We start from the raw sequence: 14,400 nt of genomic DNA, 5'->3' as shown, positions 1-14,400 counted from the left end.
ATTGCATAAGAATAGGTTGATGAACCTTAAAGCTCAACATATCTCTTTCATTGTTAACCAATTTTCCGCATTCTAGTTTTAATAATTGTTTAGATTTAAAAGCAAATTTAGAATAATACAACAAAACAACTATTTTTACTCACTCAAAATAATCTGACTATCGAATAGCGATAATATTAACCAATCCCTGTGGAAATGGTATATAGAAAATATTTACCCAAAAAATACTTTCAACAAACTCAACAAACCAGGACAACGTACCAGGAAACTCAACAAACTCTCTCCTGGTTTGGGGTAGACTTTCACCAATTGGCTCTCTTACCTCCAGTTGCCTTGGGTTCTTGCATGTTGGGCTCTCTCATACGCTTCAGCAATTCTTCGAATCAACATGATACTGCTCCTAGGACATAGCAGCATCTCAGAATTCCTCCTATGGCACCTCCACAAATATTCACGTAGGCTTTCATCAGCTCTTGGGTATCAAAAAATCATCTGTTCCTTTTCCAATTTGAGGCACCTTTCGACCTCTTCCATCTCTGGACAAGGTTGATTCAGGTCCACCATGTTGACTCCTAGGCCAGGGCCTTCGGCAATCCTTACTTTTTCGAACTTGATTCTAAGGCCTTCAGTAGCCCTAACCATTTTGACTGCAAAGCTTTCAGTAGCCTTTGCTTTAGTAGTACCTGAAAATAAACCCTCAATAAAAGTGTCTAATGGAACCAAGTTAGTGAGGCTTTCAGTCGCCTGTTCTCTGACTATGACGATCCCTTCGACTTCCTTGGTCTCATCTTCCTTGAATCCAACAATTTCCACCTTATTGATATCAATAGGCTCAACATAGTTGGTCTCTACAACATGAAGGGGATCAGTGTCGACTTTCATGTGACTCTTGGCTTTTTTTCCAAACTTCAGCCTTCCTTCCTTGATAGCATTTTGAATAACATCCCTGAAAAGGAAACACCGTGAATTTTGTGGCCCCGAAAATTATGATATTTGCAAAACCCTCTCTTCTTCCGTTGTTCTAACGGAGGAATTTTGGTAATATGAGGTATTATCATTTGGCCATCTTTCACTAATAAATCAAAAATCTCATCACATTTGGTTACATCAAATGTGTAAGTTTTCTTAGAGAATCTGTCATTCTTTTCCACTTCGACAAGGTTCTTCCCATTGGAGGGAGCAAGAACCTTACAAGAGTATGGTGGTGCCTCTTTTAATTCAGCCAAATCTATTTCATGTTCCTCAAGCTCATAAGGGTCACCAAAGACCTCTTGTTCTTGTTTTTCTTCTTCGATTTCGACATAGGCCACCCTCTCTTTCTTGTAATTTTTACTTGCCCTTACTTTTTCAGCCTTTAAGCGTTCGACTTGTCAAACCCTATTCGCCAATTAGGACATATCTCTCAGATACTGGGTGTCCAATTTCTTTCTGATAGAGTAATCTAACCCACTTGTGGCCATTTCGACTAGTTCATGCTCAAGTACCACTGTAAAACATTTAGACTTTAGGAGACGAGACCTGTTCACGTAATCATCTATAGGCTTAGTGAATTTCCTTTTAATGCTATTCAATTCTTTGAGACTTATCTTAAACTGACCCATGTAAAAATTTTCATTGAGTAACCTTTCTAAACGAGACTAGGCATCTATCGAACCCGGTGGAAGTGTGGTAAACCATGTAAAGGCATTCTTGGTTAAAGAACTTGGAAAGTATTTAATTCTTAAATTTTTACTATTTGCTAGGTATCCTGCTTCAGTCAAATACCTGGATATATGTTCGACAATGGACTCACTGGTATCTCCTGAAAATTTTGTGAATTTAGGAACCTTACAACCCCTTGGTAACTTTGTTTGCATAATATAGTCTGTTAAAGGGGAAGTATAATTTGGCCTCCTAAGGCCTGCATTTAGACCATTTTGCGACATGATTCTTTCGATCATGGTAGTCATGTTGTTTTCAGCCATCATGTTATCCTGCCTAACTCTATGGATCTCCTCATTTGCATTTTGATCCCTGTTAACCATTACTATATTTCTGGGCTATTCTACAGGGATCTCTTATCGAACTCCCTGTTGTTCTATCGTTGCCCCCATGTTTTTTTCTACAACTTCTTGTCTAGGTGGTTGAACCTTGTTAATGGTTGGTTCTTCATCCTGAATTGCTAACTGGTTTTGCCTTTGTCGAACGAGTGGTTAAGGGGCCCCAAAGAAATCTGCTATGCACGCCATTTATGCTGACAATTGCTGATAGGATTGGGTATTTTATTGTTTAGTCCTATTGACATTTTGGATCAAAGGGGAGAAAATGGTATTTATTTCACGGGCAAGCACTCCTACCGTCATGGTTACTAGCGTCCATTTGTTGGCTAAATGCTGCCTGATTATTTGTTGTAAGCATAGGTAATTGGGTTAACACTCCTCGGTTATGGGTACTTCGACCCACATGGTTCATACCAGAACTAGAAATTTGTACCAGCGAAAAGGTTGTCGTTGCAAACTGTGTGTATGTAGATGTGCTATTGTATAATCCTAACATAAAGGAAGTTGGCATCCCATATTGGGGTTGGTCCCTCCAAGGCATAAAAGTTTCGAATCCTGGTGGCCTAGGGGTCGTAGGTTGAACTTGATTTCCGACATATGTCAAGACATGCCTAGTTTGTGCATTCGAAGGAATCTCTGTTGCACTCACAAAGATAGGCATGGTTGTCGAATTTCTTGTGGGCATAGACCCTGTGGATGCTGGTATAGAACTATTTGTGGCCATAGATCCTGTGGACGTGGGCATGGCCTGTGAACCAGATATTACAGTCGATGCATTCGTCAAATTCGCAGCGACTGTGTCTGATCCCTGTGGAGGATTTTTCCCCCTCCATTATTGGTAGTACTAACCATTTTTCTGATATATTTTCTTTTGGGCACTAGTTGATTATTGTTGGTTATTTTACCACTTCTAAGGTTCATACAATAACAACGCAGACGTACTCAAAAGGTAATAACAACAGGTGGATATTTTCTCAAAAGAAAGCAAAATATGTCTATATAACGCTTTGACACCGTCTCACTGGGCGTGCCAATTTGTTAACAGTGATTTCTGGTAAACAACCGTTGGTCCTCCAAATTCTATATGTTTGGTAACTTACAGGATCGGCTAGATTGATCTTAGGACATATGGCGAAGTGATGTTATCTTTGTGATTAGATTCATATTTTGTATTTATTTTGTTTGGAAAAGGTATTCAAAGTTTTCTAAAGGTTGGGATGTACATATGTAAAAATGATTTTGACTACGAACTCTAAATGATCAAAATAAAAAGCTTCAAGTTTAAAGTTTACAGGAAAGTAAAAGACATATAAAAAGAATTAAAAACTTAAAGACTTCAATTGAAACATAAAAGAACTTGACATGGATGTATAAATGACTTGTATTAATAAAGTGAAAATGACACTAAAAATAAAGCTGGTGTTACACATATTTTCTCATCAAACACTTTCTCTTACGCTTGATATTGAGTATATTTTGAGTGACTTTTGTACAAATTGAACACCCTCTGAAACTTAACACTACGATCCCTATTTATACTAATTCGACCTTAATGGTCTCTTTACAGAAATACGCCACGTTAAACATTTTGAATGCTTTGATCTTCTAAAGCTTCTACGCGTCCTTCTGGTTAAACGAATTACTTTCAAATTCAAATCTTTCTCGCTCGAAGTTTCAAAATGCAACCAACATGATCGTCGAAGTGCTTTTCTCCAAAATGTCTAAAGATATTCTAATTCTTTTATTCTTTCGACCTTGAAGTAACTTAATTTAGGTTCCACTTCGATTTAATAAGACATCCTTTATAAAAAAAGGAGTTACAAATGGTCTTAGAAATCATTTCTAATATTTCTCTTCGAAACATAATATTAAAGCACCATTTATTTCCTCGTCGAAATCTCCGGCTAACAATAAGATAATAAGGATAAAAATATAAATTATTAATAAAACCTCCCCTCCCCTCCTGAACCAAACATGTTTTTAATTAAAATCTCTCCCTTCCCCTCGTTTGAACCAAACACTCATCTGATTTAAAAAATCCCCTCACTTCCCCTCCTTTTCTCTCCCCTCCATTAAAATATCTCCTCTCCCCTCCACCCTCTCGTTTGAACCAAACAACCTAAGAGTCCGTTTGGTACAATCGAGGGGAGGGGAAGGATTTTTATCAAGGGGAGGGGAGGTGAGGGGAAGGGAGGGAAGGGGTTTTAATTTACATATATGTTTGGTTCAAAATATGAAGGGGGAGGTGAGGGGAAAAAATTTATTTACAAATATGTTTGGTTCACAAGGGAAGGGGAGGTATTTTAAAATTAATTTACATTGTTAACCTTGTAATTTTACTATAAGATTCACGATAGTTACTATTTATAAGTATTCAATTCGATAACATCAAAAAAATTTATAAAAACCTAACAGTTATAATATATAGTTTAAAAAAGGGTTAAATATGTTTTTGGTCCCTATAAATAAGTCAACATCCAGTTTTAGTCCCTATAAAATTTTCCTTCAAAGAATGGTCCTCTTAAATTTTCCCGTCCCCATTTTTAGTCCTTGCCGTCTATTTGCTCTACGGAAGCAGACGTGGCACGCCACGTCACTGAAAATCAACACTGTAAAAAAATATGTTAGATTGCGGGGGTTTTAAACCTCCCTAAATTTGATATTTTTTTTGAAAATTGTTACATTCCAATTTTTTATTACCTACAAATATCAGTAGTAATTAAAGTCTTGATTCATATATTCCCCTTCTTCTTCACACTACAAGAAAATAATAGATTAACTACCAAATTTTACTACAAATTATTTTTATAGTTGATTTCAAGTTAAAAAACATCTATTTAACTCTAATTATTTTTAAACTTGAAATAAAATAGATTATTATTGTATATTGTTTTGGTATTGATAAAGATATTAAAAATTTGATTATTTTTTTGGTTATTGTAATGACTAGTGGATTAGTCCTAGAAGATGAAGATATATGATTGTGAAAATATTTTTTAATTATAATTGCAGCTATTTTATATGCAGCTATTTTAAATGAATATCATGATAATCCTATTAATTTTATTTACTTAAATAAATATCAACAATCCTTTTAAGAATAGTCTAATTAATTTTGATTTTATATTCAGCTGTTTTAAAATCAAAATTAATATATATATATATATATATATATATATATATATATATATATATATATATATATATATATATATATATATATATATATATATATATATCCATATTTGATTGCATCTTGGTTTCTATATGCATTTAGATCTAAAATTTAATGTTAGTTAGTATATTTTGTAGAGAATAAAATTGTATTCATAGTAAAAGTGTTACTCTTTATTACTGTGGTTTTGATTTTTCAACTCTCTCTCTCTCTGTATTTTATTTTGCAGAAGAAGAACAAGGAAGTGGTGGTTACGGTGGGACATATTTAAGGTACACAAATTCATTAAAAATCCACAAATTTATAGTCTTTTTCTCCTTGTTCCATATCTTTGTCTTTTCTTCCGTCAGCGTTGATTTTTCTCTTTAAATTTCAGATAAATAGTTACTATCTGATATGATGCCGAAGAAGGAGCAATTGGGTCTTGATTCAGAGATGAAGAGGTACGTAAGTGGTGAAACTTGGGAATTTGAGGATGACATTGATGATACGTCTGTTTCTGTCTCGGATGGTGTTTTGTTGGGGTTGGACGGTGGAACAACATCTACTATCTGCATTTGTATGCAAATGGTTTATTTTTCTCATTCTCAGCTTCAGTCTCTTCCTATACTTTCAAGGGCTGTGGCTGGCTGCTCTAATCATAATAGTGTTGGAGGTTGTTATTGATTCTCTCTTATGGATGGTGTGTTTGACTTTCTTTTTTTGGGATCAATTTCATGTTTTTGTTTGTCATTGATTTGGTTGACTTTCTCTAATTCATCTTTTTTATGGATAATGGGTGGGAATAATTCAATGTAGCTAATCTATTATTTTATTGTAGTGTGAAGAAGGGGAATATATGAATCAAGACTTTAATTAATACTGATATTTGTAGGTAACAAAAAATTGGAATGTAACAATTTTCAAAAAAATTATCAAATTTAGGGAGGTTTAAAACTCCCGCAATCTAACATATTTTTTTACAGTGTTGACTTTTAGTGACATGGCGTAACACGTGGCGTGCCACGTCTGCTTCCGTTAGAGCAAATAGACGGCAAAGACTAAAAATGGGGACGGAAAAATTTAAGAGGACCATTCTTTGAAGGAAAATTTTATAGGGACTAAAACTGGATTTTGACTTATTTATAGGGACCAAAAACATATTTATTATCGAATACGATAAAATCTAACAAAAAAAAATATTTGAAACAAAAATATTATAGTTAAAAAGTAACATAAAAAATATAAAAAATAAAATAAAAAAGTTTAATTATAATTATAATAAACGTAAATATATTAATATAATTATAACTAATATGAATCACCTCCCTCCTCTCCGAATCCCCAAGATAAGCAAAAAGTGCCTCAGGAGGGAATTTGATCCTTTCCATCTACCTCCCCTCCCTTTTTTAAAATTTTAAACAAACACATAAACTATTAAAAAAACTATTAATAATTCAATAAGGACAATTTTGGAATTATAAAAATAATTGAGGTTAAAATAGGGAAAATGATAAAACTATAAATATTGAATCTTCGCTCCCCTCCAAATCCCTTCAATTTGGAGAGTAAGGATCCTCTCCATTTCTCAAAAGAAATGGAGGTGTCCATTACTATAGTTTAATATAAATATAAGATATATTTGCACGTATTTTTAAAAGTTGTGACATTAATTAAATAGTTATACATTAAAACTATAGTAATGGACATCTCCATTTCTTTTAAAAAATGGAGAAGATTTTTACTCCAATTTGGAGGGGAGCGAGTCTAGGAGGTATTTTGCTCCCTTTCCCTTATAAAAAATGAACCAAATACATATTGTTATAATTATCCCCTCCCTCCCCTCCATCTACTCCCAACCAAACGGACAAGAGGAAACTTAACATCAGAATAGGGTTTTTGACAACACTGCATCTTCTTCGTCTCAAAATCAACCACATGAATCTTCTTCTTCGTCAAATTTCAATGGCGGATAGAATAAGCACTTTACCAGAAACTATTATCTGTCTCATTCTCTCTTTTCTCCAAACCAAACAATCCGCTGCTACAAGCATTCTTTCAAAGAGGTGGAAGAATATATGGCTCTCAGTCCCCGTTCTCGACTTCCGTCCCACAAGAATAACAGACGCAACCACCAATTTCCGCTTTAACGACTTCGCCTACTCCATTTTCATCTCCCGAGATCCCGCACTTTCGATCAAAAGTTTCTCCCTCCATGTTAAATATAAATGTGGTTATATTAACACTACCGGTTTTCCTCTCATTCCTAGTTTCACCAAATGGCTCAATTACGTTTTACAACGCGGTGTCAAGCACCTTAATCTCGATGTAGCCACACCCGGTGGCTTGCCTTTATTGCCTATTAGCATTTTCACTTGCAGAACTCTTGTGGTTCTCCATCTTACTATTTTTTGGGTTCAGTATAGTTTTTCTTCCGTTGAACTACCCTTGCTCCAAACCCGTAATATACAATTTATAACTTTTCCTGAAGATGTTGATTTTATGTTGCTTTTAGATGGATGTCCAATTCTTGAGAAGTTATTCATATCTAATGTGTTTTCTAATTGCCAAGAGGACTCTCTATTAAACTCTAACAAATGGAAAAACTTTAGCTTAGGCAACTTGATTGTAGCAGATGTTGATTTCTCTTATTTTCGTTTTCCATTCAAAACACTTCAGAATGTACGGTCACTGTCTATTAAAATTGCTAAGGTTTGAGTTTTATATGAAAAAGAAAATCTCTATTTTGTTTTCTATTGGGTGTTTTACCATGATTTCTGATAGTTTGCTATCACCTTTTTACATTTTAGGAGCATGTTAGAATTGATGCCATTCCTACCTTTCATATTCTGACGTATTTGATGTGTGTTTTGTAGTAGTGTATTCCGTATGAAACATTGTAAAACTGAAAACTTTATGCAGGATTGTATTAACAACATTTTGAAATCAATGTGCAAGGAATGGCAAACTAAAGTAACCACCATTAAATAATTACATGATTTGAAAACTTTGAACGCATCAACATTATTTGAAAAATTTACACATGATAATGAATTGAAAAGACTCGCAACTAAGTTTGTCAGAATCAAGTTTTTACCTGGACTCGTTTTTCATAGAAAAATTAAAACGTATAATCATAGAGTTTATCTCATATTAAAATAATATTAAATTTATATTTATATATAAATTGTAAATGCATCGGTAGGTTACATTTTTAATTTAATTATAAAGTAAAAATATACTTATCATTGTAATAAAGTGTAATATTTACAAACTTGTATCAAACTATATTTTTTTATAAGCAATGAATTCCATTAAACGAGTACTAGGGGTACTCGAACCCGCTTACAAAAGGAGAGCACAAGAACTCAAAACCAAGAAAATTACAATCCAAGTGCTATCTATTTTAAATAAAACATAGTATTTCTATTAAAGTCATAGAAGTTACACTTGGTGAACACAATTTTGCCGATGAACGACCACTTTCAAACCATCATCTTAATACTCCAAATGACATCATCGATTACATAAATTACCCACAAAATCATAAAAAGTAACATCCAAAAAATTATTTAAAAAAACAAGTTTCATAAGTTTTTTAAGTTCAATAAAACAAGTGTTATCATTTTCATTTTCAACTTAATCAAAATTTCAATCCTTTGTCTTCATCTTCATCTTTTTTAGTGTATTCATACTTAACTTGATTAAATTCATCTTTAGATGATAAAGTTTCTTCACTAATCTAAGAGAGATATGAATGTGAATAAAATTAAAAAGCTTGAGGGGATTTTTTGGGGCAAAATATAAAATAAGTTTTTTAATTTTGATAACAAAAAAAGGTAAGATCGAGTCAAAGAGTAAAATCCAACAATTTAACTCAATTTCACTGATTCTAAAGAGATTTAAAACACTTAAACTCATCTCAGAATATGATTTTACATAAAAAAAATTACCTGTGATTTAACATAAAATATTGCCCTAAAAACATGAAATCTGTTATAAAATAAAGAGAAATAAGATAAAAGAGAAGAGAGAAAGATATAATGATTATGTATTATTTCATTGGGGTAATCGTATACAATGAGATTGGTCCTATTTATAAGATATCATATAGACAATATAGTAAATGCAAATGGATTAAATAAGGAATGAAGTTATTGAGACACAAATCATCCAATTATTCATAACACTCCCCCTTAGATGTTTGTTGTGGATATGCCTAGTTAAAACCTTACTAGAAAAAACCCAGTGGGAAAAAAATCTAGTGAAGGAAAAAGAGTACAATATCCTTTGAATGAGAACTACCTTGTTAAAAACCTTACCATGAAAATCCACTGGGACTAAACCATGGTGAAGGGAAAAAGAGTGCAGAACATATTTATTTTTTCCCCTCATGCATACATTTATATGTGAGACAATATTCTTTGAAATAGTTGCTTAAAAGTTCTTCTTGGAAGTGACTTCATGTAGTTCTAATAGTTATGAAGGATTTGATGAAGTTGTTGCCATGAGTTGTTTCTTAGATATCCATGAAAATGTTGTACCTCCACAAATAAACAAGTGACATATTTGTGATATACCATTATAAGGATATGATAAGTAACATAAACTTCTGCGGTAACAAAGTATTTGTTTGACTCTGTTTCAATTTCTTCGTGTAGGTGAATAATTGTATCTTGCTAATAAATTGACTGCAAATGTTATATTAGGACGTGAATAATTAGGAAGGTACATCAGTTTTCCAATTTCACTGACACATGGTACTTCAGGACCAAGCTAGTTTTCATCATTTTCTCGAGGGCTGAAAGGATCTTTCTCTTCATTTAATGATCTAACAATCATTTGAGTAGAAACCGAATGAGATTTGTCCATATAAAAGCGTTTTAATACTCTTTTATATAACCTTCATGGTGTACAAATATTCCATTGTCCAAATGCTCAATTTGTAAGCCTGGAGATACTTTTGTCGTTCCTAGATCCTTCATCTCAAACTCTTTCTTTAAGAAATTTATAGCTTTTGAAAGCTCTTCAGGAGTTCCAATAATATTTGTGTCATTTACAAATACAAAGACATATGAACTTATTTGTGTATCTCTCCCTTAGAAAATAATCATTAAGACACACGTGTCCATATTGTTTTAACTCATAGAGAGACTTGTTCAATTTGATGGAGTAGCTTTCTCGATATCCAAAATTATCTATACCTGAGATATTAAACCCTTTAGCGAGTTTCAATAAATATCAATTTCAAGTGAGTCGTATAAGTAAGATGTCACAACAGCCATCATGTTCATACTAAACCCTTTATTTCATATTTCAAGTACTTGATTAGTTCTTCTGGAACTGAAAAATAAATTATGTTATAGTGCTCTTAGAATTTTCATATACTCACTTGGGTCATCTTTAACTTTAGTTTCTTTTCCTAGTAGAGGACTTTTATCATTGGAACCGACTTTCATACCACGCTTCAGGCGCGACTACAACTCATTTGCAATATGAGCTTATCCAATAGGAGAATTCACTTTGAGTGGAGTATTAACAGCTGGTAATACAATTAATGGATCTTCAGGTCCATTATTTTTATAAACATGATCGAATCGTGGTTCTCTCTACCAAGTCCAGCGACAATAACCACTGGACCAACTAACGATTGGTGATTAATTTTCATTTGACTTAATTGTTATAAACTAAATCTAAAGAATAAAAAAGAATATTCATTAGAATAATATAAGTAATAAATAAGAATCAGGAACATAATATTTTAAACTATTATTGTAATATAATACTTTTAACTGCTATATAAAAAATAACTAAATATGGTAAAATATTTCGAAGATATTCTTGAGAGTATTTCCTTGATTATCTGACTCTTATAGAATTGACCGAAAAAATTTAAAAGACAACGATCAACAAAAAATTATAACTCTTCAAAGATGTTTGATATTAAAATATTAGTTCTTTTGAAACAATTGCTCAATCATCATAAAGGATGATATATAAAAAAATAGTTGGACAATCCTTCAACGAACGATATTATTTAAAATCCTTCTAGGATGATTAGAAAAAAAAATACAACTTTTGAACAATCCTTCAGGGATGATGTAATCTTTTTGTTTATTTTTCAAATCATCAAACAGGATTAAAGAGAAAAAATTACGCCCTTGTGAGATTCTTTTGAGATACTTCACTATTATTGATGCAATATTTATTTTTTAAAAAAATATTTTAAAAAAATATATAATTAATGCAATCCTTCTAGGATTCATTAATAGTATAGATCAAATCTTCTGTGATTCGTTAATATTATAAATAATGATCTAAAAAATATAATCATCCTTCTGGGATGAATTAAAATATTTGTTATAAACGATGATCTAAAAAATATAACCATCCTTCTGAGGTGAATTAAAATATTTGTTATAAACAATCTAAAAAATATAACCATAACCATTCTTTTGGTATGTGGTAAAATAATTGGTGTCATTCTTCTGGAATGACAATCTTTTTATGAACATATTACAAATTACAAATTTTTTAGATCGATATAACAAAACAATCTTTATGAAATATTTCGGGGATATTTTAATATTCTTCCTGCAATCCTTTTGTGTTGCATATTAAGTTCTTCATGAACTATATACCAAACACATTGTTTTGTAATCCTTCAGGGATTATTGATAATTTAATAAATTATAATATAGAAACTTACCACAGGTTATGAAAATTAAAAAGAATAAAATAATAAACTGATATTACTTCTTATAGTTAATTCTTCAACTTTTTCATCGGGGGTAATAGTATACAATGAGATTGGTCCTATTTATAAGACGTCATATAGACAACATAGTAAATGCAAATAGATTAAATAAGGAATGAAGTTATTGAGACACAAATCATCCAATTATTCATAACAAAATCCATAAAATTTAGATTTTAAATTGCAATTTTAACAACTTTTCGTAATAAGTAAAATCAATGATAAAAAAAAAGAAAGTAAGAGAAGATAAACCACTAGTACAAATATAACAATATAATTTTAAAATTTACACCCGATATACTAAAAACGGGTGTAAATGAGAAATACGGTGACAATTTTGTAAATAAAATGTCAATTTAAGTATTATCAGGTGACAATATACACCCTATTTTCTAAAAACGGGTTTAAATTAAAAATATTATTATAATCAAATCTCAATTACACCCTTTAAACTAAAAAACGGGTGTAAATTTATATAATTTTTTTTTATAACTAAAAATATGTAATCTATGTGACATAGAAATAATTTAAATATTATTTCACAAATTAATGAATGAATATTAATAGGTTTAAATTTATTAGGCAAATAAAATTCATTGAACATTATATTAAAACTCTTTATTAGATCAAACATTATACTTAAACATTAAGATAATAAAAAAATTTCTCTTCTACTTTTTCACAAAACCCATTTTTCAATCAACAAGTTTTCATCGCATGCATTTCAAGAAATCCTTTTCCACTACATTTCGCGTTTCGAGGGTTTCCATCGCATGCATTTCGAAGTTTGAAGCTCTCTTCTGTGACGAAGTTCGAACTAAATCCAAGTGTTTTGACACCCTTCCGTGACGAAGCTCTCTTCTTCTCCACACTCGTTCAGACACCCTTCTGTGACGAAGCTCTCTTCTTCTCCAACACCGCTCATTTGCTCACTCGCTCACTCTCACTTCACCGAAGCTAAGAGGAAACCATTTCGTACTGACGATAACAAGCTGAGAGGAAACCATTTCATAGTGGCGACATTGGTAAGCTGAATAATTAGGGTTTTATACTTTGAGCGACATTGGTAGCTGAAGAATTAGGGTTTTATACTCACAAATTAGTTCCTATTGTTTGAAATTAATTTGTTTGGAATGTGTAATTTTGTTTGAAATGAATTTGTTTGAAATGAAGTCTTTGACAGTGTGGTTTAGCTCTGCAATTCACATCAATGTTTAATCACATATTGAAATGTTACTAAAATTCATCTGAAAATGTATATATACCTCATTTTGTATGCAAGTTCTATATTATGTAGTCTAGCAAATGTCAATTCCTAATGATTTTATGCACGAGTTACTGTTTTTTTTTGGTACTTCGCTATTGAAATCATGTTTAAATTTGGTATTCTGAACTTTACAGCTTACATCTTTATTGTATCTTCTGCTTTGACCTTACTTGTGTGTGTCTAAAGGAATAGAGGCATTTGAATTTTTCTTTCTGAAATGATTGATCTTGCAGTCAATTAGTTTGTTCATCATGATTGTGTATTTTCACTGCATTGATCTCAGTTTTGTTCTTTTTTCCCCCTAAATATTTTCAGAAATTGCCCCATCGATTTGAAGGAGGCAGTTTCTAGTGTAATATTTGCAACTCCAAGATGTTCGGACATACCTAAGCTCGCGGATGTGAAGAAGCATATGGCTTCAAAGTATGGAAAAGAATTTGTCTCTGCAGCAGTTGAATTGCGCCCTGACTGTGGTGTAAATCGCTTGGCAAGTTTCTTTACCTACTTGATGTTGAATAGGATCATGCTGAAGATCGTTTTGTGCCTTTTTTTTTTCTAATTTAGTGTTGTCTTTTCAGTTGGTTGAGAAATTTTCTGCTAAAGCCCCTGATGGTCCAACCAACCAAGATAAAAGTACTGACTGCAATAGCTGAGGAGCATAACATCAAATGGGAGCCCAAATCATTTGGAGACAATGATACAAAGGCCTCTCAAGACTTACTGGTAAGCTTTGTTTATTCTGGATTTTCTATAGTTCCTTTGTAAGTGTGTAATGGTGGGTTTGCATGGGTATATAAATTAAATCGGTTTGAATTGGTGTCTAGAACCGGTCACCGATTTAAAGTACCAATCGGGTCTGGTTCTTAGTTAACTAGATGTCTAGAACCAGCTCTGTTATTTTTTTTTACCCGCCCAAAGTACTCCTGATATGATGTTGTAATACGGTGAACTGACTTTTATATCGAAATGTCGCGGTAAAGCAAGAGTCGCCACCGACTTTTATTTTATCCAAATATCGGAAAGGCTAAAAGAACAGGAAAAGACCTTTTAAAAGATTTTGAGTTCGGGGGGTAAGTTATACAAAGGGAAGGTGTAAGGCACCCTTTGCATCCATGGTTATCCATGGGCTCTTAATTGCTTAGCTCACTTTGAAAATATTTGATTTGTTTGAATTGTTTGAAAA

General features: G+C 32.3%; 1 protein-coding gene across 1 annotated transcript; it reads left to right on the top strand.

Annotated features, from left to right (window-relative positions):
- Window positions 1–7,158: 7,158 nt before the first annotated feature.
- On the top strand, window positions 7,159–13,870 carry LOC131641681 (F-box/FBD/LRR-repeat protein At1g16930-like). Its single transcript, XM_058911978.1, has 4 exons — window positions 7,159–7,905; window positions 8,004–8,056; window positions 13,533–13,704; window positions 13,796–13,870. Exons 1-4 carry the CDS (start codon window positions 7,159–7,161, stop codon window positions 13,868–13,870), a joined length of 1,047 nt encoding a protein of 348 aa, XP_058767961.1.
- Window positions 13,871–14,400: the final 530 nt, after the last annotated feature.

Source organism: Vicia villosa, unplaced genomic scaffold (genome assembly GCF_029867415.1).
Source record: "Vicia villosa cultivar HV-30 ecotype Madison, WI unplaced genomic scaffold, Vvil1.0 ctg.003941F_1_1, whole genome shotgun sequence".
Lineage (NCBI taxonomy): Eukaryota > Viridiplantae > Streptophyta > Magnoliopsida > Fabales > Fabaceae > Vicia > Vicia villosa.
The sequence above is the reverse complement of the archived record's forward strand: the minus strand, read 5'-3'. Positions and strand labels throughout refer to the sequence as shown.

Coding starts and splice junctions, on each gene's coding strand:
- LOC131641681 (XM_058911978.1), top strand. CDS start 7,159: ATGGCGGATAGAATAAGCACTTTACCAGAAACTATTATCTGTCTCATT. Junction 7,906..8,003: donor TGTCTATTAAAATTGCTAAG/GTTTGAGTTTTA, acceptor TTTACATTTTAG/GAGCATGTTAGAATTGATGC. Junction 8,057..13,532: donor CATATTCTGACGTATTTGAT/GTGTGTTTTGTA, acceptor AAATATTTTCAG/AAATTGCCCCATCGATTTGA.